We start from the raw sequence: 21,911 nt of genomic DNA on the forward strand, positions 1-21,911 counted from the left end.
AAAAGTTAGTTACTAGAAGGTGGGGTTGAGAGAAGTGGGATCTCTTTAGATGATACGTTTATTGATGGGCAAGCAGGTGGTTCAGTGAGTGCTTTGTGTTCAGCCAGCGTTGTCTTTCGCTCTCAGCATCAGTCTGCGGGGCCTTGGGAACAGCCGTCGGAGCCAGCTTTCATTCAGACCGCGTTGCCGTGCCCTCCCTGTGAGGTTCCTATATCCGTGTAAGTATTGAAAAAGACAGCAAATTGAAGAAAGTTTTGGTATGGATAGAGATTTTTTTTCTTTTTCTACTGTTGTAGAGATGGACGTGAACATAACCGTATTTTCCTCTTCGGATGCAGTGAGCTAATGTGAATACCCTTCTCGTGGAACTGGGAGCACTGGTGGTTGTTTAGTAGACAATTTTGTAGTGTGTGCTCACTGTATGGAAGGACTGATAGTAAAGATTGGCTGTTTCTAATACACATTGTGTGCAATGCTGCCTTGAAAGAAAAATATGAAAATCGTGGAGACCGCCGTTGTAATTGGATAGTCGTCAGTAACATACATCTTCTTCCCAATTGTTTCTATCTTGTTTGATTTATGGGATTGCCATTTTCTGCATAACAAATCGCTGTGTTGTTTCACGGTTGTTGGGTTGTTACGTGCTCGTCAATGGCAGGTGGATGCCCTTCATTCCATCTGCTGGTCTCCTTTCTGTTTTTGACTTGTCCAGAAGGTTCCGCTCCGTGAGCAGAGCCAGATCAACTCTTTCTGTGACGATGCTGAGGATACAAGGGAAGAGACGATGATGACTCTTTTCACCGTTCTTTTTCAGTTTGGTAGAACTTCGGTTTACATTGTGGACTCAGAATTCAAAATGTATCTGAAAAGGGAAATACTGGGGTTTTGGTCTGGTTTTGTGCTGTAGTCTCCTCCTGTTTTAAACCCTGCGTACTTCACGGGCGTTAGTGCCTGTTTGCTTTTTAAACACCCCTCCTGAATGAGGGAATGTTAGGTCTTGATTTCATGAAATGAGAAGTAGACAGAGGAAGATGATGAAAAATAGCCATGTAACTGCTGATGTAGATGTGTTTAGAACTGAATTTCTTTAGGATTGTACTTTTGTTCAAAACTCTGAGCGCTCAGTGCTTCTGATACTTGAGCTCAGAGTTCAAAGCCAGGCTCCCCAAAGGAGAGAAATGTTTCGTTGTGAACAGTCTGGTGTCAGTGTTTGGGTAGATACCTGTAGGAACTGGCTCGTGTAGGTATTGGGCTGAGGTCACTGTGTACCATCAGGCATTATGTACGGCACGGCTCCTAGTTCCTCTGAATTCCAACCTCCAAATCACCTCCTTGAGCCTGACCTCTCCTCCCCAGAGGAGGTGAGTCTGCTAGGTGAGAAGGAAACCAGACTGGAAAACTTGTACTTAATTTTCTAACTAGAGGAAGCATCGTTACATTTCATAGTTAATTAAGGTTCTGTTAGCATTAGATCACGTTAATCCTGGAATACCCTAACTCTCTTGATGGATCTTTGCAACTGTAATGTTGTTTTTTTTTCTTTTTCTCTTTTTTTTTAAATGAAAGTGATGTAAGTTTCCTGAACTAACAAAATAATAATATTAAACAAAACCATAAATATGAAGTAACGTGTTGCTACAAAGCGAAACAGCCAACACCTTCTTAGATCACGAGCAGGTTGATTTTGGAATCGTTGCTAGAGCAGTGGCATTTGAATGAATATGATAATGGAGAAGAGTTTAAATAATACTGTTCTGCATGGATGGATGTTAACGGGGATGCCATCCTGCACCACCGAGGTTTTGCAATACTTCTTGACGTTTTCTCTAATAGTTTGGTGTCTTTGAACATGAACAGTCAGAGATTTGGAATGGAATGTATTGGGTATCTGTTTCTGTAACAGTTGAAAGGGAGTTTCTGGAAATTTATTTGCTTTACTGAGTTTACAGAACCATGGAGGCTGGAAAGTACCTTGGGGGGAGGGGTCATCTAGTCCAGCCTCCAGCTAAAAGCAGATCAGTGCTGAATTCAGACCAATTTGCTCCAGCTTTGTCCAGCTGGACCTTGAAAACTCCCAAGCACGTTGATTCTGCAGCCCCTCTGGACAGCCTCTTCCAGTGCTTGATTATACTTACACAGATCTTTTTGGTTTTAATTTTAATCTTTCCCTTCACGTGTATCCAGTCAGAACCTTCCTTGTTTAAGAGTTGGTTGTTGTCTCTTGCCTCCCTGCGATGAACCTCAGCAAGGAGCCTGGCTTCATCTTCTTGGTGACTTCCCCTGGATGCTGGAGGACTGCTGTTGCATCCCCAGGGCGTCAGGCCCCAGCCTGCGGCGCTGCTGGGATTTAGCTGGTCCCAGAGGCAGGACTTTCTTTCTCTGCATTGCATGAATTTCCTCTGGGCCTGTTCCTCTAGTCTGTCTAGATCCTTCTGATTGGCATCCCTGCCCTCAAACGGCGTCACTGCACCGTCCCTTAGTGTTGTCTGTAAAATTGGTGCACTTTGTCTCTTCCAAGTTACTGGGGAAAAAAGTGCTAACGAGATAGGTCCCAGGCTGAAGAATTCCACCGGTAACTGGTGTCCCAGTAGGATACAAACAACTGGCTGCTGCCCTTTGAGCCCAGTGATGCTGCCAGTTTTTCATGCACCTGGTGGTTCGTCTGACACGATTACATCTCCGCTTGGACGCAGGATCGCGGTGGGGAGCGTCTCAGCCGCAGATTTAGCAGTTACCGGGCAGAAGGCAGTCGGGCTGGTGAAGCAGTTTCCCCCTGCAGCGGAGCAGAGGCGTGCTGTGGTGGAATGCTGAGGTCTAGAAGCCACATTGACTGCCTATAGGAAAATTATCTCAGATATAAGATAACTGAGCTGTGTAGAGCGAAGAACAGGCTCCTGTGCTACATCTGCTTCTTATTCTATCAGGGGAAAGACTGCTTGCTGTTGTTAACGTCCTGCTGTCCTAAAAACCATCCGTAGCTGTTAGTTGCTTTGTGTTAGAGAAGTTATGAGGGATCCTTTTTCTTTTTTGAATACTCTTCTAGAAGTTTTTAGGAACTGATTTACACATATTTTAGCTTGAATATTGATGAAGCTTTCATTACTCTCCCTTAGAAGGCTTCAGTAGAGAAATCAAAATAATACTTGGGAAGGAGATGACAGGTATGAAATCAGAAGCAAAAAGACAAAGATACTTTTCAAAATAAGTGGAGCAGAAGATTGATTCAATTTTTAGGAGATCAGTGTTTGAATGAGTCACCGTTTAATACCTTCAAAATTCTGATCGGCATGCAGTTTTTCTTTCCTAGGAATGGCAGATCTTTCTAAAAGGGATAGAATTGTAAACATAAGAATAGACTAGATAGTTCTCTGAAATAATTGAAAAATATGAAGTGATATATCTGTATAGCCAAAGGAGAAGAAATTTGGAAGCAATTCAGGTAACTTTCTAAAATAAAAATGATTAATTTCATATACAGCTGTAACTAATCTGTACATGAAACACTGATTTTGGGATTGCCATCATAAAATTCAGTGATCCAAACAACCGTTGAAAACGAGAAGGCATTGATCTGCACAGGTGGATGATTTTCTCTTGGTTTGCATGTTTTAAATATAGATTGCATTGGTTTTGTGTGAAAAGCACTGTCACCAAGTCCCTTGTTCAAGAAATACCTGCTTTCTAACTCTCTGATTTTTCTCTCTTTAACAGGGAGTGTCTTGGGCAGCATGAGGTGAGTCCTGAAAACTGCCTTTTCCGGTGGAATATGAAGTATATCTCACTTTGTCAGTCTGAAAAAAAAAAAAAAAGAAATATTGTATGGCTTTTTCATATTTTAAAACCAATGAGGTACCTTACCACAAGGGCTTACGTATCAGAAGGTATTTTAGTTCCTCTTTGAAGAATATAGAACTACTTGACTTTCTAGATTTCTTGGACAGAAATTTTAACTCGTGATTTATGAAGCTATTTATGTACTCTTGCAGTTCTTCAAATAATGTTTAAATTTGTGGGGGTGGGGGGGTGGGTTTTTTTCTATATATACTTCTGGGTGAGGTTTTTTTCCTCTCATTCCATGGTTATTGTGCTCTCCCTGTCACACACTTTCCTCAGTTCTCCTAGAAACCGCTGTGTGTATTTTGAAAGGATAAGGAGCATCGTGTCGTGCTGGAAGATTCTCGTGTGACTTGGATCTAAGCACGCGTGGATGAGATCAGATGATGTAGTGGAAACTTCTGTAGCTTGTCTTTGTGGTGGGCAGCCCTCTCCAGTCTTGGATGAAGCCGTTGGCAGTTTGGGCTCACGTGAGGAGACAATCTAACTTAGGCTTGAAGCTAAATAACTAGCATTATGCACAGGCATTTCTAAAAGTCATGAAATTTAAGGTCAACTCATTTTTCTCGATTTTAAAAGATGATTGCTAAACTGATCTTAAAAAAAAACCCTATTGCTATTATAGCTTTGTCTGCTGGTAAATCTGGCATAAATTCACTGTCAAAGCGCAGCTACCGATATAACAAATCTGGTTTCATTTTAATCTAGTAAAAAAGTCTAGAAAACAGTATTGAAAGACACACCCCCCCCCCCTTTTTTTTCCTTTGACCTTCAGTAATCTTTTGGTATGTGTTGCAATGGTGGCTTGATTATGTGGTGGCACCATCTACAAATGTTGTTAACGAAGTTTAATCTGGTCTGTTTGTGCATTGCTAAAGAGAAAAGGGCTGTGAAAATGGATGGAAAGAGCAACCCTGCTCATTTGTTTGTTGCTGAAACCACTGGGGTTTGTTTTTGCTTCCCACAGTACAGCTTGCAGGTGCATCCACCAGTGTTTTATCGAGTTAATGACGTGTTTGGTGATGGGACACGTCAAATCTCACCCCAACTTTCGTGAATTTATGCATAAACAAAACACACACTGCGGTCAGTTGACCCCATATATAATTTGCTGTAGATGGTGTTACTGGTTTTGGTACTGTGCAAATGCACGTGGGTGTGGAGTTGATGTCCCTCCCATAACAGAGGACAATGTGGCTTTTCTTGTTAGAGAAAATGGTTCCAATTACTATATAACAACTTATTTGAGAATAATTAAAAAAAACCATCCCTTCTCTGTTGCGTACCAGTCTTAGCAGAATCAGTCACTGGCTTTGGGTCACGTTTTTATTTATGGGTTGTTGTGTAAAACAAGGGGCAATCTCAAGGAGTCTGTGGCTAACTTTAATTATTTACATTTGTGGATGCTGTGTGGTATTTTAGGGTACGGGTTCCTCCCCTCCGCCAGCAGAGCGCAGTGCTTCCTCCCTGCTGGGGTTCGGCAGCTGCTGGAGGGGGACCCAGTGTCCTGTCTTTGAGGTTTGGACAGCAGGCTGGGAACGGAGCGGTTTGGTAATGTGTGTGTGCAGGGTTGGTGTTTGCAGTGTATTTTATGGGCATTCTGCGTTTTTATGTTGTTCTGAGATCTCCAAAAGAAAAAAAAAACATATAATGGGTTCAGTGTTTTACAGATTACTCTTAATGAGTAATCTCACCTCAAACTCATTTACTTTTGTTACCAAGAGCACAGAATTACAGAATCACAGACTGGTCAGGGTTAGAAGGGACCTCTGTGGGTCACCCAGCCCAACCCCCTGCCCAAGCAGGGTCACCCAGAGCAGGCTGCACAGCACCGCGTCCAGGCGGGGCTGGAATATCTCCAGAGAAGGAGACTCCACAGCCTCCCTGGGCAGCCTGGGCCAGGGCTCCGTCACCCTCAGAGGGAAGAAGTTCTTCCTCATGTTCAGCTGGAGCTTCCTCTGCTTCAGTTTGTGCTCGTTGCCCCTTGTCCTGTCGCTGGGCACCACTGGAAAGAGTCTGGCCCCGTCCTCCTGACACCCACCCTGCAGATATTTGTAGGAATTTCTAAGGTCCCCTCTCAGCCTTCTCTTCTCCAGTCTGAACAAGCCCAGCTCCCTCAGCCTCTCCTCGTAGGAGAGATGCTCCAGTCCCCTCCTCATCCTCGCAGCCCTCCACTGGACTCTCTCCAGTAGCTCCTCATCTTTCTTGAACCGGGGAGCCCAGCACTGGACACAGTACTCCAGATGAGGCCTCACCAGGGCAGTGTAGAGGGGCAGGAGAACCTCCCTCGCCCTGCTGCCCACACTCCTCTTGATGTGGATGAACGCTTTGCTCCTCCAGCAGTTTCCACCCCCTGAGGGGATTTTCACGGGGAAATGTGAACGTTTCACGGGTGACGAAAGCAGCGATTTTCTCAGGCAAAGTTTTGCTGTGGAGAGAGGCTCATTGCTGTGCCGTGGTACTGCTTGGGTCGGACTGTTCGTACGCCTCCTGTAACGGGGGAGGAGGAGGAAAAGAAGCAAACTGGGAACGAAAGGAGTTGGAAAGACTGCTGGTACCTTACCAGGATGCCTGGCAGCCGATAAACAGGAGAGCGAGGGAAAACAAACAGCTTAGGGGCTGTGTAATAAGCAAAGCCACCGTCTTTACACTTTTACTTGGACAGTAATTTTAATTTGTGTAGGTATTGGAGTTGGTTGTTTTGTTGTGTTTGTTTTTTTGCTTGTTTTTATTATTTTTTAATGTCACTTTGGCTTTTAGTTTACAAAGTATTTTTAAGGGATTGATTTAGTTCAAACTGTTACATGTCTTTGGGTATTTAGAACAAGCCATTTATCACTTGAAACAACAGACTTAAAACCTTTTTGGATGATAGAGTTGTATGAAACCTGGGTTTGGTGGAAGTAGGATTCTACGTGATGTTTAACCTAAAAGAAGATTTCTTTTAGCTACAGTGTACAGCCTTCTTTTAAATAATTTTACTGTGTAGGGTTTGGATGTTTTTACATATATTTAGAAAAACTAATAACTCTTTGTTCTTTGATCTGTAGGTGCTTGAAAGTAGCTCTCAGTTTTGTTTCGGGTTGTAGGTCAGAAAAATCACCTAGTGACAGTTCCTGCCACCCCAAAATGAAAACCTGGTATTTTACTCTTTCTTTGAACTGCTGTAAGCATTGGCGTTTCATAGCAGTAGCATACATGTGCTCTTTTAAAATCAAATTACGAGAGCTAATGTTTGTATTCAAAAGCTGTTTTTATGGGAAAACATTCATTAAAGCCCATACAAGGAAATGTTAGCTGGATGTGGTATTAATTTATCTGTTGTAGTTCATTCTCTTGTAGTGGCTTCATTTCATTAAATGTTCTAGGGGAAGGGAAACGTTCTGGTTTTGTTTCCATCACGAGTATTTTGAATATCTTGTAATATCAGTCTTGCTGTTCTCAGGCAGATAGAACTCTCTTTCTAATTCTTGGCTGCTTTTTATTTGTGGGAATTTAATGCTGTGTTGTATTACTCTAAGGTTTTTTTAGTTGTGGTTCAGTTGTAGGAGGAAGACCATTGCTCTGCCTCTAGGTAAAATGTTACGTAAAACTTGATGAGATTCATCTTTATGGCTCAGGAATATTTCCCAACATTTCCCTGCCCGATTTTATGGGATTTTTATTTTCATGTTCTAATTGATGTGTCTGTCAGTTGCGTTTATGCATCTGGGGGATGTGCTGGAAAGCTTCTGAAACTTGTCTAGTCCTTTTTTCCTTGCCTTCCTTTCCTTACCCCGTGGAAGACCTGTGGTCTCCAAGTGATGCCTCCTTATTTTCTTTTTCCGTTCAGCTTCCATAAAATACTTCTGGTTCTCATCTGCTTTTTTTTTTTTTTTCTTCGGCTCATCAGTCTCCTGGAGTTTGTGGCTTCTTTGATACTTGTCTTTGTAGCGAGAGTAGTGGCCTCTGTTTAGCCATTTCAGAAATGCATTCCAGCTGTAGAAAGTAAAACTTTTCTCTGCTTTGTCCTTCGGATTTTTTACTAGGGTCCACGACAGACTGACTTGTCAAGACACGGAAACAAAATGTGAAAATATAATGTAGGTTTAAATTAACTGAAATTCTTTTTCCTTTGGCTACAATGTCGATTGCTTCCAGAAGGCTCTCTTCTCTTTGACTGGACTCCGGGAGTTGGGGACGTCAGCGCGTGGGCAAGCCAGAGCCGTGCCGGATGCGGCCGGAGGGCCGGGGCGTTCTCCGCTGTTGGCTGGCTGAAAAAAAAAAACCACCGGAGAGTGAGCTGTAGGATGTTTGCAGGGGGCAGCACGGACCAGGCACAGAGCCTGCTTGCTGTGGCTGTGTTGGTGCTGTAGCCAGCGTGACGAGCTTCGGCTGGGACAGAGGGGTGGGAGCGTAGCTGGACATGAGAACCTCGAGGTCTTCTTCTGTGTGTGCTGTGCTTGAAGTTACAGACTGGTCGGGGTTGGCAGGGACCTCTGTGGGTCACCCAGTCCAACCCCCTGCTCACGCAGGGTCACCCAGAGCAGGGGGCACAGCACCGCGTCCAGGCGGGGCTGGAATATCTCCAGAGAAGGAGACTCCACAGCCTCCCTGGGCAGCCTGGGCCAGGGCTCCGTCACCCTCAGAGGGAAGAAGTTCTTCCTCGGGTTCAGCTGGAGCTTTCTCTGCTTCAGTTTGTGCCCGTTGCCCCTTGTCCTGTCGCTGGGCACCACTGGAAAGAGTCTGGTCCCATCCTCCTGACCCCCACCCTGCAGATATTTAGAGGCATTGATAAGGTCCCCTCTCAGCCTTCTCTTCTCCAGGCTGAACAAGCCCAGCTCCCTCAGCCTCTCCTCGTAGGAGAGATGCTCCAGTCCCCTCCTCATCCTCGTAGCCCCAACGAGTTCAGCCTGCCATGCAGAGTCTCTGAGAGGCCTTCAGAAGCCTTGCGAATGAGTTGCATTTTGCAACGGCTTGGTGTGCAGCGCGGTCTTCTTCAGGGTGAAGCCCAGAAAACATTGCTGTCAGCAAGTGGATTCAAATCCTGCTTTCTGTGTTTCTGCTTTAGGGTGCAGGGAGATCAGCCTGGGCAGTGCTGAAGGGAGAATGCCCCCCACTCTGCCCTGGGGGGGGACCGTCTGTCCTCCCTTCCCTCCTTTCAGTGGCCACCTGGGTGTGTGGCCAGTCGCCTTGGACACCTAGCAAAAGACAAGGACCTGCTTTTTTTTAATTCCTTTGCTTCTATTTTGATCAGTTGGATTGTCCTGCTCTGAAGGCAGGTGTGTGCTAGGACTGGGTCAGAGTGGTACGAGTGCGCAGTTGGGACTGTAGAGTGGGAAGAGGGAAGAGGAAGGGGCACAGAGCAACGCTGCTCCGTCAGCTTCAGCCGCAGCACGAAATCGCACCCTTCGTTTAGTCAAAGTGAGTTAAGTCACATTAGCCTGTTGTGTAATAACAGCACAAATAGTTTCTATTTTTCTCTGCAAAACGATCATGATATTCAGGAAAAAAAAATAATTTTTTTGACAGCATCACAGAAACTGGTTTTTTTTGTGTGAAAATTATATAAAGGTTGGAAGATGGGAGCGGCGAGTTTCCTCTGATAGTTGTGATGCAGGGGGGGGACTTGTGCTACTCAAGTTGAGGGGAGTAACCTGGTTAACCAGGTGAGGAGTTTACACTCCATTCACTACCAAGGAAGATTAAAAGCTTCTAAATAGATGCTCTGAATAGTGCTACAGAGCTCTGTAAACTGGAGTGTTAACTTCAAACTAGAAAATACAAATACATCATAAAACTTTCAAGTCCTGGTCCTGTCATAGAGCCATTTCTTCTTCCCACTCCTGGGAGTTGTATTTTATATTTTATATAGTCAGTCTTCAGGTTTTAGAATTTCTGGCTTGCAGGTTGTTTTCTGTTTGTGGAATTGTAAAATGTTTTGGGTTTGTTATGCCCCAGTTAGCCCTGTGACAGCAAACAACTGCGAAGCAGCTCAGGAACCTGTAACGGAAGGCACGAGTGTAACTGGGGGAGAAGGAACAAATCACACAAAAGCTTTTGAGAATGTAACAGTCTGTTAAAAAAAAAAAAGGAAACTATGTTGCAAAAGTTAGCATGTTTAATTAATAAAGCGGGCTTTTTGACCTGGTATAATCAGTGTAAACCAAATGCGTGTGGTTGTGTTGGGATGGGAGCCGAAAATCTATTAAAAAAAAAAAGGTCTAATAGACATTGCACAAATTATCTTCTTGTAACAAAGATACTGAAGAACCAAAATTCCTCTATGATGATGCTGTGCCTCTGTGTGTGTGTACATAGAGATATCACACACGGCACACGTGTGCAAGGTGTGTATATACACTGTCTGTGTATATCTGCATTTTTATGTTTGTTTATTTTTAACTTTTAGGTTAGTCCCTTACCATGTCACTCGGCAAACCCCTACTCGTGTAAAAGATTTTGTGGGCGGCTTCTTGACTGCCAGAATCACACCTGCATGAAAGAATGTCATCACGTCACTAAAGTCAACGGTAGTGCAGATGGGAAGAAGGTAGGTTGATTTCCTTTTTGCTTTTAGTTTTGTGCATTATATACATTGTCTTCGGTTGTAGCTGCAAAAAAAAGAATTCGCAGCTGGAAGGCACAGGATCTATTCCAGACTCCACTGGAACACTTGCATGTGTTCTTTTCCCACTGGTGCTGTGACATTTAGCTAATCTGTACTTCTTCAGACTGTAAAACTGAGACAGTATTATATACTTTATGTTGACATACATTACTTTGTTTTCATCAAAACCTTATTTAATGCCCTTGCTGAGTCTCTTCTGAAGTCAGTTTTTGTAAGTGTCAAAGTAGTGAACTGCTGCTAATCCCTATATATAAATGCACTTGCAGTCTGTTGGGGAAACTACAGAGGAGAGCTGTGAATGGGCTGAGGAGGCTGGCAGATCTTCAGGAGAGAGCAGTGGAGATGCTGCAGAACAGGTGAAGGCTCCTTAAAGCACTGGGGTGATGCATTCATGTCTGGCAGTGTCTACTAGGAGCTGTCATTTATGTGATTAAGGAGCTGTAGGTGTTAGTTGCTGAAGAGAATACGAAACCGAAACTAAGTACAAAGCTGAAAATTGCTCTAGTTTTGAGGAAGCAAAAGCGGATAGCTTGTGGTTGGAAAGAGTCCTGATGTGGAGGAAAACAGCTTTCTGGGTTATTAAAATATTGCTTTAGAAAGAGTTCCAGTATGGTTTCTAGGCATTTGAAAAGCTGAGCAAGCGTTCGGTTGGGTACAAAACAGAGATCTTGTATTTTAACTTACTGTGATATTTTAACTTAAATGGGATGATTTCCCTCTGGATTCCAATCCTAGAAGTGGTGTCATCACCTGATAACTACAGATATTGCAGTGACCATAGCTGGCGGCCGTGGAACTGTTGCCTGAGGAGGACGAGCGGTGCGCGCAGCTTGTGGAACAGCAGCCTGCAGCAACGGGGTGCCCTCGGTGAATGCCGAGCGGCAGTCGTTTGGGCATCTCCAGCTGCAAGAGGCTGGCTGCCTGCTCCTTCAGTTACACCAGCTAAAATGTGAGCTGGTCAGGATGGTTCCTAGCTCTGCTTTGAATGAGGCAATGCGTTCTCGGAAAACGAGAGCCTGTGTACGTGTGAAGCGTGGGTGAATCTCATTTCTCAGCTTTCTCTGAATTTTTATAAATCCAGGTTGGTTTCGACCTTTAGAACTTTTGTTCTGTTGTTTTGATAGAGTAAATTGCAGGTGCAGGCAGAAAAGGGCTGATGAATTTTGTTGCTTGTGTGACGGAGTAGTGATTTTTCTGTCTGGAATTTAGGTTTGTTCTGCACATTGTGTTAGAAAATGTGGCAGAAAGGTCAGCAGTTTGCTTTTGCCTAGTGTTAAATTTTATATCACAGTTTTCTAAATGCTTTCGGTTGCTCTTGCCTTTCTTAGATGTGAATTTTTGGGGGCTGGCTTCTGTGAATGTTCGTTGTGCAGAGGTTCCTTCCTAAACTTCAGCGAAAATTGTTAGAAGAAAAGGGGACTGGAAGAAAATGGGGAGAAACTGTATTAAGAACTTAAATTCTTACGCCCTTATTTTGAACAGCGTAAAGTGAAATGTTGGCATGGAATTAGTCTTTTTGGACTTTGTATAGCGATGGAACGGAGAGTTTGCTGCTTAAATTCAAGCCAACAAACCTCCCCTCTGTATGCCAGAGCAGCATGCGATGACTAAAGTGTTACAGCAACAGGGTTGGTGGGAAAAGTTAGTTCTGAATATGAAATTCCTTCTTTTTCTAACAGTTTTCCATAGAGAATTAACAGGGTTAATGGCAGTTTTCCTAATATTAAGAGTTCCCTTTATGCCCAGGAAGCAAAATAGAACTCTTTCTCTCTGACAAACGCTGACATTTTTGCTTTTCATTTAAAAGCAGATTTTAATAATTATTTTTGCTTGAGGGATGTCTTATGGAATAGCTGAATTCACTCAGCAAAAACACCCCAACTCTTTTTTTCTGTAGAAAAGCTCGTTAATGGCTTCTAACAAAGAAATGTTTGGCCCTTTCTTTGGTTTTGTTTTGTCAGGCGGGTCCAGAGTGTTCGCAGTGTGAAGAGGAGTGTAGCAAGCCCCGGCCGTCCGGCTGTCCTCACCGATGCGTTTTGCCCTGTCACCCTGGGGACTGCCCGTCGTGTCTCCAGATGGTGAAAATAAAGTGTCACTGCAAGCTGTCCACGCTGTATATTGAGTGCCTGTAAGTGTCGGGACCGAACCCAGCTTCTCATTGAAATGCTCCTAACGGGAAACTGCTTGAAATGTCTGGGGCTGGGAGCTGATAAGATTTCTTCTGAAGGTTGTAATTTGTAATATAATGCGCTTTTTATCTGTTTAAAATTTGCCAGTGTTTTGTTTGGTATTACTGCAAAAATTATTATAAACCTGGAGTCTGGTGAGCAGAACTGGTTTTTATAATACAGTAATACTTTGAATTATGCAAATATGTAGTAATCTACATAATGTTTGATCTGTATGTGGTTCTCTTACAGTATGTAAAGAAGAATTCCATGATGAGAAGTAGAATTAATGTAGTGAGCGTAAAAGGTCTTTAGAACTAATGTCCTTCAAACTCTGGCTGTTTTAATTGGAAACTTCTTAGTAATTCTTCGTGCTTCTTTTTAATCATTTGGGGGTGTGTGGGTAGGGGGTAAGCTAGGCATCAGTAAAAGTAAGGTGGGACGTGGGGGTTGAAGCCTTATCCCCTGCATAATGCTCTGAAAACATTCATCCCACACGTGTGCTCTTCTGTGTGTGTTTCATTTCAAGTACCTCAGATCCTCTAAATATTTGTGGTTTTGTCTGTAAAATAGCGTAGTTTGTATCAGTCCCTCGGGATGTGGACAAATGAGCCCACTTTGCTTTACAGCGAGATGTGCTTAAAACATACCCCTAACTGTACTGACTTTGATTGTTTTTGGAATTTATCACAAATACATCTTTTCTGTTGCAGAAAACTAACGTGTGCTGATTTAAAAGAAAAGGAGCTGCTTATTTCCTGCAAAAATCAGTGTCCGAAAGAGGTAAGCCATATTAAGGCAGAAATACTGGATTTGATGGGCGTGTGGAACTTTGTGGGTTTTATGATTTTGTAAGGGTTTTTGGTACAGTTTCATGGGCCAAGCAAACTAGAGAAGCACAGTCGAAATGGGTACGTGAAGTGCTAGATGTGAAGGTGGCGAGTGAACTGTCCTCAGAGGACACTTACCCATGTCCTGCTCTCAGATTGGAAGGTTGTATCGAAGGATCAGAGCTTTGTCTCCAAGGCATTGATGGCTTGAATGTTTAAGTGTGCAGATGAGGTTGCATGTGGAGGAGTACGTCCTCTAACATGGCTAAAAACTGGTCTTGAATTGGTATCTCCAAAATAGTGGGGTGCTGTGTGATCAGGAGAAATGCTCAGAATCGTGCTTGCGGTGGTTCTTGTCTTAAACACAGCTCTGGTAATCGCTGTCCTAGATGACCCACAGAGGTCCCTTCCAACCCCTACTGTTCTGTGATTCTGTGAAAGGTGTTTCGTCCTTCGCAAGCGAGGCGAGTTGTTAATGCCCCGCTGCGCTGGTGAAACGTGTGTCAGGTTAATCCTTCTGCTGTGCCTGGGTGTCTCTGAAGGGTTGCTGTAAAGGAGAGAAGAACGACATCCTGATTGCGTGGTGCTTAGGCTGTGAACCCCTGTAGACAGGCGTCAGTAAGGAAGATTGATGTTAAATCACGCTTTGGAGTAGCAAAGCTTGTGGAGCAGGGGAAGCAATGGCTGGAGCAGCTACCAGATTTTCATCAGTCACAGCTTAGGCACGTGCCAGGATTTGTCTGGTTGTGGGTAGTGCTGGTGTGAGACGCGAGGGCTGGGCCGGATGGCTGCTTCCCTGTCCTTCCTCGTGCTGTTAGGGGCTGCTTGTGTGGCTGGAAATCCACCTGTTACTTGCGCTGGTGTCTCTGTTCTTTGGCTGTCATTCGTGGTGGTGAGTGACAGCACTCTTCACTCCATTCCCCTCTGTAGGGGTAGGAAATGTATGAAGCAGAAAACTGGGAATAACCAGGAGTATTTGGGAAAGTATTTCCGCTGTTAAACTCTCCAGAATTTGGGAAATTCTCCTTCCCTGCAGTGAAAAGGCTTGTATTAAAGAAAATATTTTATCCTGCAATCACTTGTTGTTGTTGTTCTGGTTGGCCTTTCACTGTGTATCTGGGTCTCTTTGCCTCATGCAGTACCTACCTGGCACTCATAAATAACTTAATTCAGCCCGTTCTCCTTCCCCGATTCCGCTCAGCTCCCTGACGCTGGTTTACCCGTGGTGCGCTCTAGTCTGGGGTTTCTGTCTTCCCTCCTCATCTCATGCAGCTCTGAATTCCGCCTCAACCCAATAAACGAAGGTTCGAAACTTTCCTTTTGCTTCATGATTTTCCAGTGGCAGAAACATCAAATATGAATCCTTGCTGCTATTAGAAGATGTTTTTTTGGCTCTGAGTAAAGGCAGAAAGTCCCGGGATTGCCGCGTGTTTCCCAGCCGTCCCTGCGCCTCCGGTTTTCGGACGAGGTGGTGTTACCCCGGCAGGAAGGCTGTGCGGAGTGCCTGCTTCTCTCTGCTGCTCTGTGCCCTTGTGGGTGCCTTGCTGATGTCTTTTTTTTTCGGTAAATGAATGTGCCTGTCACAATTTTCTCATCTGGATGTCTGAAAGCTCTCATCCTGGCGAAGGAGCACTTTTAGATGTTATTTCATTGCCCATTTACCTCTTAATTTTGTCCTTTCATTTCCCTCTCTGCTACTTTGGGTTTATTTGCTCCAAGACTTCCTCCTCTTTATTTTCAAGAGTGCTTATAATCTCCTAACATGAACTATGTGTTCCTGTGCTGCAGCTTCTCTTCAAAGATTGATTTTTTTTTCCCCAGATCTTATCTTTGACTTTGATTAATGTAACTGTTGTGGACGTATTCCCAAGAGACAGTCTGGGATTTAAAACCCAGCTAGTAGTGGCTCTGAGTTCTAGCATGCAGTTCAGATTGCCCGGTTCCACAAACAATGTCTTTTTTACTTAATTCAGCGAGATGTAAAAAAAGCTTAGGGCAACAGATTCCACTTTAGTTTTATAAAGCTTTTATTTATTTAACTCCGAAATCCTCATTCCTATAGATGCCTTGAAAAATCAGGTTTTGTGCCGCTTCTGCTATCGTATTTGTAGTGTAATTGATGATGTTGAAATGCCCTTTCCTCCCTGTGATTGTAGCTCTTACTGGCTTTCACGAAGCGTGAATGTGTTACTGCAGCCCTGCTGCTGGGTCAGTCGTACCTGTGGGCTACAGGTCGTCCTGCTTTCCCGGGATCCTGTTTGGGTAACTGCGTATATCCTGGATGGGGGGTTTACCTTTTGGGGTTTTTTTTGTCTAAAAATGTTGTTCCTGTTTCTCTGAACAGTGCTAGGGATCTTTTGTCTGTTTTGTAAGCCTACAATATTTGTCTGCAACTTTGGGAAAGTTAGCGAGCCAGATCACAATACAAATTCACAGAATCACAGACTGGTCAGGGTTGGCAGGGCCCTCTGAGGGTCACCCAGCCCAACCCCCTGCCCAAGCAGGGTCACCCAGAGCAGGCTGCACAGCACCGCGTCCAGGCGGGGCTTGAATATCTCCAGAGAAGGAGACTCCACAGCCTCCCTGGGCAGCCTGTTCCAGGGCTCCGTCACCCTCAGAGGGAAGAAGTTCTTCCTCATGTTCAGACGGAACTTCCTCTGCTTCAGTTTGTGCCCATTGCCCCTTGTCCTGTCGCTGGGCACCACTGGGAAGAGTCTGGCCAAAATTGTAGTGATACAAACGTGTACATAAATTGTAGTGATAGTTCTCTTTTTAAAGGCGTCACTGATAAACACAATTGGAAGGAGCAGCCCCAGCAGACCCCACCCCTCCTGGTAGAGACAGATCAAGCCCGTTGAGGGCACCTCCTGAGAAGAGCTTACAAACAGCTTGGCCAGAAGGGGAGATGGAGAAGACTGCCGAATTCAGAACATTTATAGTTTAGAAATCAAATATGTCTGCTCAAAACTAAATCGGGAATGTTTTGTGTGTACTCCTGACAGCTTCAAGTAAATCTCAAATTAGCATTTTAGGAGCATTTTCTTGTTCCTTGTCAGAAGCTGACCTTGGGTCCCTGGCAGAGCTTGGTGGAGTTTCTGTTTGCTGAAAGCCAGTAGGCATTGTGTCCAGTTCTGGTCTCCCCAGTTGAAGAAAGATGAGGAGCTACTGGATAGAGTCCAGTGGAGGGCTGCGAGGATGAGGAGGGGACTGGAGCATCTCTCCTACGAGGAGAGGCTGAGGGAGCTGGGCTTGTTCAGCCTGGAGGAGGGAAGGCTGCGAGGTGACCTTAGAAATGCCTCTAAATATCTGCAGGGTGGGGGTCAGGAGGACGGGGCCAGACTCTTTCCAGTGGTGCCCAGCGACAGGACAAGGGGCAACGGGCACAAACTGAAGCAGAGGAAGCTCCAGCTGAACAGGAGGAAGAACTTCTTCCCTCTGAGGGTGACGGAGCCCTGGCCCAGGCTGCCCAGGGAGGCTGTGGAGTCTCCTTCTCTGGAGATATTCCAGCCCCGCCTGGCCGCGGTGCTGTGCAGCCTGCTCTGGGTGACCCTGCTTGGGCAGGGGGTTGGACTGGGTGACCCACAGAGGGCCCTGCCAACCCCCACCATGCTGTGATTCTGTGACTTCTGGGAATCCAAGTTTACTGATCACCAAGAAGGGCGTACGCCTGGGCTTTGCTGTCATCGCATGCGGCTGAAGTGGCTTGTATATGTTTTTGATTTTTAATAAATGTCAAAAACGTATCTTAAAATTCTGTGTCTTGCAGCATTTTCCAAGTTGTGTTAAGCCCTTGATGGCAGCAAGGAGATGAAATTTCATGTTTAATGAGGAACACTATCCAATGCCATTTGAAATAGCTTTGGGGCTCAAAGCTACACTGTAAATAAATCGATCAGATGTCTTGTGTGGTGTTCCACCTGCAGTTATTAGCAGTACTGGGTTGTGTGATTGAAAATGAACGGTCATCATTGGGAAGACTTCTTATGGGTCTGTGTATGAGAACTTTCAGTCAAGTTCTTAACAGAAAGTGAAAAAAATTGTTTGCTTTCTTATCGTTTTTATCTAATGTAATGCTGGGAGCGCTGCTACATTCCTAACAGTCAGCATATTTAAATTAGTATGTCGGTTCTTAACACAGTAATTGAATGATAATATTTTCCTGGTAAATGTTAAAAGTTGCACTGGCAGTAAAAAAAGTCTCTGTCTCACAGATGGCAGAAAGGGGATCATCTTCCAAACGCAGAAATGTAGGGGTTTGTGAAACTGTATCGGACGTGATAAGAATATTGGTGACCTGTGTTTGACTTTTGTGTATTCCAGAAGATTCTTGCATGCAAAATTTTCTTTTGTGGTATTTTTGCTTCCGATTCTCCCCTCGTTCTTTTGTTGACTCTGATCTACAAGTTGCTCCAGTACACTTAATTTCAGCTTTCAGTTTCTTTTTACCATTTCTGCTGGTATTGCCCCAAAAGGCAGATAGCTGGGGTAATCGCTGTATAAATTACTGCGGAGATGACTGTTGTTGAAACATTTGAAAGAAGAAACTGGTTTTTAGTCAGGCTCTGCCAATAAAAGATGAATCGTTCCACAGGAACTGGAATACGGTAAATAACAAACAAACATTTGCCAAAAAAGAAAAAAAAAAAGAAAAATCCACCATTTCACAAGTGGGGAAGAACTGCTAAGCCGAAGGAGTTTTTTATTAAGCTGCTATGTCTGAAATAAAACCAATTTGTAGATTCTTTGTAGTTTTCCAGCCATTTGTCGGTGTGGGGGTATTATTTGTGTTGTCTGTTCTTTCCAGTTGCCCTGTGGTCACCGGTGCAAGGAGGTTTGCCACTCGGGTAGCTGTCCTCTGAACTGCAGCCAGAAGGTTAAACTCCGATGTCTCTGCAAGAGGCTGAAAAAGGTAAATTTCTCAGTCAGGATGTTGAGAATGATGCATTTTCTTTGCATGTTCCTCGGCTGGTGTGGGCGGATTGTCTCTGGTGCAGGTTAGAATAGGTCCAGTCACCCTAGCAGGGCTGCAGCAGGTCACATCACGTGAAGATCTGGGCTGCAAAATCAAAAGATTCACTGGAGAATCTAAAATCCCGTTAGTTCTAACGTGTTAGCTGCCTGACTTACCGTAGCTTTTGTCTTCAAGCACACCTGGATTTTTGTGGCTTCATTGGGAGAATACTCGGATGACCTGGAGTGATTTGTGAAGAAAAAATACATTTTTCTGACGATAGTGGGGCAGTTTATAGTTACATAAGTTGGAACAGGCACAGACTCTGTGAATCCCTGCCTAATGTAATCGGTTACGGTTCTCTGCAAGCCTTAAAGCAAGCACAGGCGTTGGCATCCTCGGCTGCTGGCAAGGAGAAGGGACAAAGCAGTGGGACAAATTCGTTGTGAGGGGGTTCTTGTGAGGGGAGAACCAAATTGATGTAAGGCCTTGGCACATAATGATGACTTAACGAAAAAAGCATTATCTGGCTTAATTAAAAAGTGCTTCAATTATTTTTCTGGACCCGGTTAACTTCTGAGCCTTCCAAACGGGCTGCAGTTCCCCGGCGTTCTGGGCTTCGCCAAGAGATGCCTTGGGCAGGGAGAGGCCTGGCAGGTGGGGTGTTCTGTGGGAGGAGGGTGGCACGGACGGAGCAAGTGCTGCGTGTCGAGCAGGCTCTGCTCACGGCTAACCACCACCTGCTTACAGATAACCACCTTTTTGTCTTTCCTTCAGTATCACGGGGAGGGAAGGAAGTGTGAGAGAGAACTCTTTCTCCACCCCCTCCCCGTGACCAGACCTTGCCCTGTAATCTCAGCCAGTTGAGAGAATGTACACGGAGTTACTGAGGCTCTGAGCGCTCGCCCTTTCTGCCACAGTTCAGAAGGTTATTTTACTTTCTCTTCAGCCAACAAGTGAGAAAAGAGGAGAGAGGAGACATTCAGATGGGCTATTTGATTTATTCTTGCTTTCCACCTAGCTTAGTGGAAAGAAGGCAAAGAGAAAAGGGCAATTTAATACAAAATTACAGGTTCAAATAACTTTTAATCATTAGCCTTATTTTCCGTGTGACCAATGTCTCTCCAAATAAGAATGTTTTATAATTCATAGAATCACAGAATGGTTTGGGTTGGAAGGGACCTTAAAGATCATCTGGTTCCAACCCCCCTGCCACGAGCAGGGACATCTTCCACCAGCCCAGGGTGCTCAGAGCTCCATCCAACCTGGCCTTGAACCCTGCCAGGGAGGGGGCAGCCACAGCTTCTCTGGGCAGCCTGGGCCAGGGCCTCACCACCCTCATGGGGAAGAATTTCTTCCTGATATCTAATCCAAATCTGCCCTCTTTTAGTTTAGAGCCGTTCCCCCTTGTCCTATCACTACACCCCCTTGTGAAAAGCCCCTCTCCATCCTTCCTGTAGCCTCTTCAGGCACTGGTAGCTGCTCTAAGGTCACCCTGGAGCCTTCTCTTCTCCAGGCTGAACAGCCCCAACTCCCTCAGCCTGTCCTCGTAGGAGAGGTGCTCCAGCCCTCAGATCATCTTGGTGGCCTCCTCTGGACCCGCTCCAATACATCCAATTAATTATTTTCATAAAGAAATGGACATTATAATTAAATTTTATGTAGGGGAATGATTGTAAAAGACTCAAATTGTACTCTACAGGAAATACAGTGCAGCAAGATACAAGAAGGCCAGGTTTCACTGGAGTGCGATGCATTGTGCAAAGAAATGAAGCGGAAGGCATCTGAGGTAATGTATCTGTTGTAGTTATAATTTCTTCTTGGCGCTTCAAGAAAAGTCAGAGAAAATGAACACAGAATTATTTTTTAAGGCAATACCAGCGAGAAATACAACAGAAGTAGATGTGCTGGTTAATAGCAGCTGTTTTTTCAGACTTGCGTGTGGCTTAGTGAGGAGAATTACAGCGTTTGGAGACAGTGGTAGTTAAGTCGGTGAAATACTGTTTTAAAACAGTATTCTGTTATTTTTCTTTTTTTAAAAAAAATTTGTTAGAGCTGGTTCTTTCCTCTTCTGCTGAGAACAGGTGATGCTCAGTGACAGTAAAGCCGTCGCTGTGTTGGTTACCTGGTACCACCAGCAGCTGTGGTATACTTTTTAGCCTGCTGTAAACATGACTGCTCCCTGGTTCTGCTGTTTTGTGAAGAAATTGCTGTCTCACCCAGAGAGACGGAATAGCAACATGGCTCTTATAAGCCTTTTATAAAAATGGAAACAAAAAGAATTTGGTGCATAACTTGCTTGGTTTTTGTCAGGTAAGTGTTAGGCATAATAAATGTGCAACTCAAAAGCTCAGTGGGCAAAGCGGACTTTTGTCAGCTTCCGCTCGGACTTTGAGGACCGATTGGCAAGTTCCAGCACGTACTGGATACACCAAATCCTGCAGCTTCACAGACAGGTCGAATGCCAGGACTCTTGGGGTCTGCCTTCAGAAAATCCCCACCGTAACAAGCAGTTCCAGAGCGCCAGGGTAAGTTCGTAGGGCATGGAGCGCGCTGTAGCGAGGTGAATCCATGAGAGACGGCGTCAGCTGGGACGCGGCGGCCTGGCGGCTGCTGTCCTGCTGCAGCAGATTCTGCTTCCTCCTCCTCACCCCCGACACTGTCATCCTCGGGGAGGAACGGCCTGATGCAGTGAGCAAAGGACTCCCGGTTTCTGCTGTAAGCAGAGCCACCGGCGTACTGCGTGGCGTAACCTAGCTATGCGTACCTTCCTCGCAGAACGTGGATTCCATTTGGTTTGGGGGTTTATATCAAGTTATAAAATTCTGTTTCAGCTCTTACTAGGCACCTTTTTGTAGCCTGTGTTGACTTCTAAGTGCCAAACAAGAATGTTCTCCCATGATGGGCACTTGACAGAAGTAGTTTATTGTGTCAGTTACTGTTTCATGTGTCAAGGCTGGAAAGTCTGTTAAAAACTGCTGGCATTTACAAAGATACTTAGTTTGCACAGTTGCAAAACAACTGTCAATTTCCAAAACCAAAGTGTATTAACTCTTAACGAAACTCCTCATGTATAGCAGCGACTGAGCGTGCACTTCTCGCTGAGGAGTCGAATGTGTTGTTTGCTGTACATTTTCTTAAAGAATTAGTTCTAGAAGTGTTTTTCCATACTGTGATTATAATGGTTAAGCTTCCCTCTGCCCGTGTATGTTATACCTGTGAATCTCATGCAAATATGACCACAGCAGTGTAAAAAGCAGCTCCTCTGTTGCTTTTTTTCGCATTTGAGGGGTCCCCTTTCCTTGCGGAGCTGAAGTGCCGCCGTCAGATGGCAGTGGAATACCAGGAGGCTCCTTGTGCAGTTTTTTCCTCCCCAGACTGCGATTTCCGCGGTGCACAGGGCCTTCATACGCTCCCCTAAAGAGAGACGCTGCCGTTGTGTCTACATTAGTGAAACTCTCAGTAATGGTTTTATTTGAGATACGGTTTTAGCAATTTAAAAAATTGCCTGAAGACCT

At 44.7% G+C, this 21,911-nt stretch overlaps 1 protein-coding gene across 2 annotated transcripts in view; it reads left to right on the plus strand.

The window, feature by feature from the left end:
• The window catches only part of NFXL1 (nuclear transcription factor, X-box binding like 1), a 48,617-nt gene that overhangs the window by 16,729 nt on the left and 9,977 nt on the right, over positions 1–21,911 (plus strand). Inside the window, exons 14-21 of one of the 2 annotated variants that reach the window (XM_075422037.1) lie at positions 127–218; positions 3,712–3,733; positions 10,226–10,366; positions 10,711–10,800; positions 12,406–12,572; positions 13,326–13,395; positions 18,247–18,351; positions 20,096–20,182. In XM_075422037.1, the coding sequence (XP_075278152.1) occupies positions 127–218; positions 3,712–3,733; positions 10,226–10,366; positions 10,711–10,800; positions 12,406–12,572; positions 13,326–13,395; positions 18,247–18,351; positions 20,096–20,182 (774 nt within the window). The remainder of the gene's footprint in view (positions 1–126; positions 219–3,711; positions 3,734–10,225; positions 10,367–10,710; positions 10,801–12,405; positions 12,573–13,325; positions 13,396–18,246; positions 18,352–20,095; positions 20,183–21,911) is intronic. The other variant, XM_075422038.1, reaches the window with a different exon arrangement.

The sequence above is a fragment of the Opisthocomus hoazin genome, chromosome 5, assembly GCF_030867145.1.
Source record: "Opisthocomus hoazin isolate bOpiHoa1 chromosome 5, bOpiHoa1.hap1, whole genome shotgun sequence".
Classification (NCBI taxonomy): Eukaryota; Metazoa; Chordata; class Aves; order Opisthocomiformes; family Opisthocomidae; genus Opisthocomus; species Opisthocomus hoazin.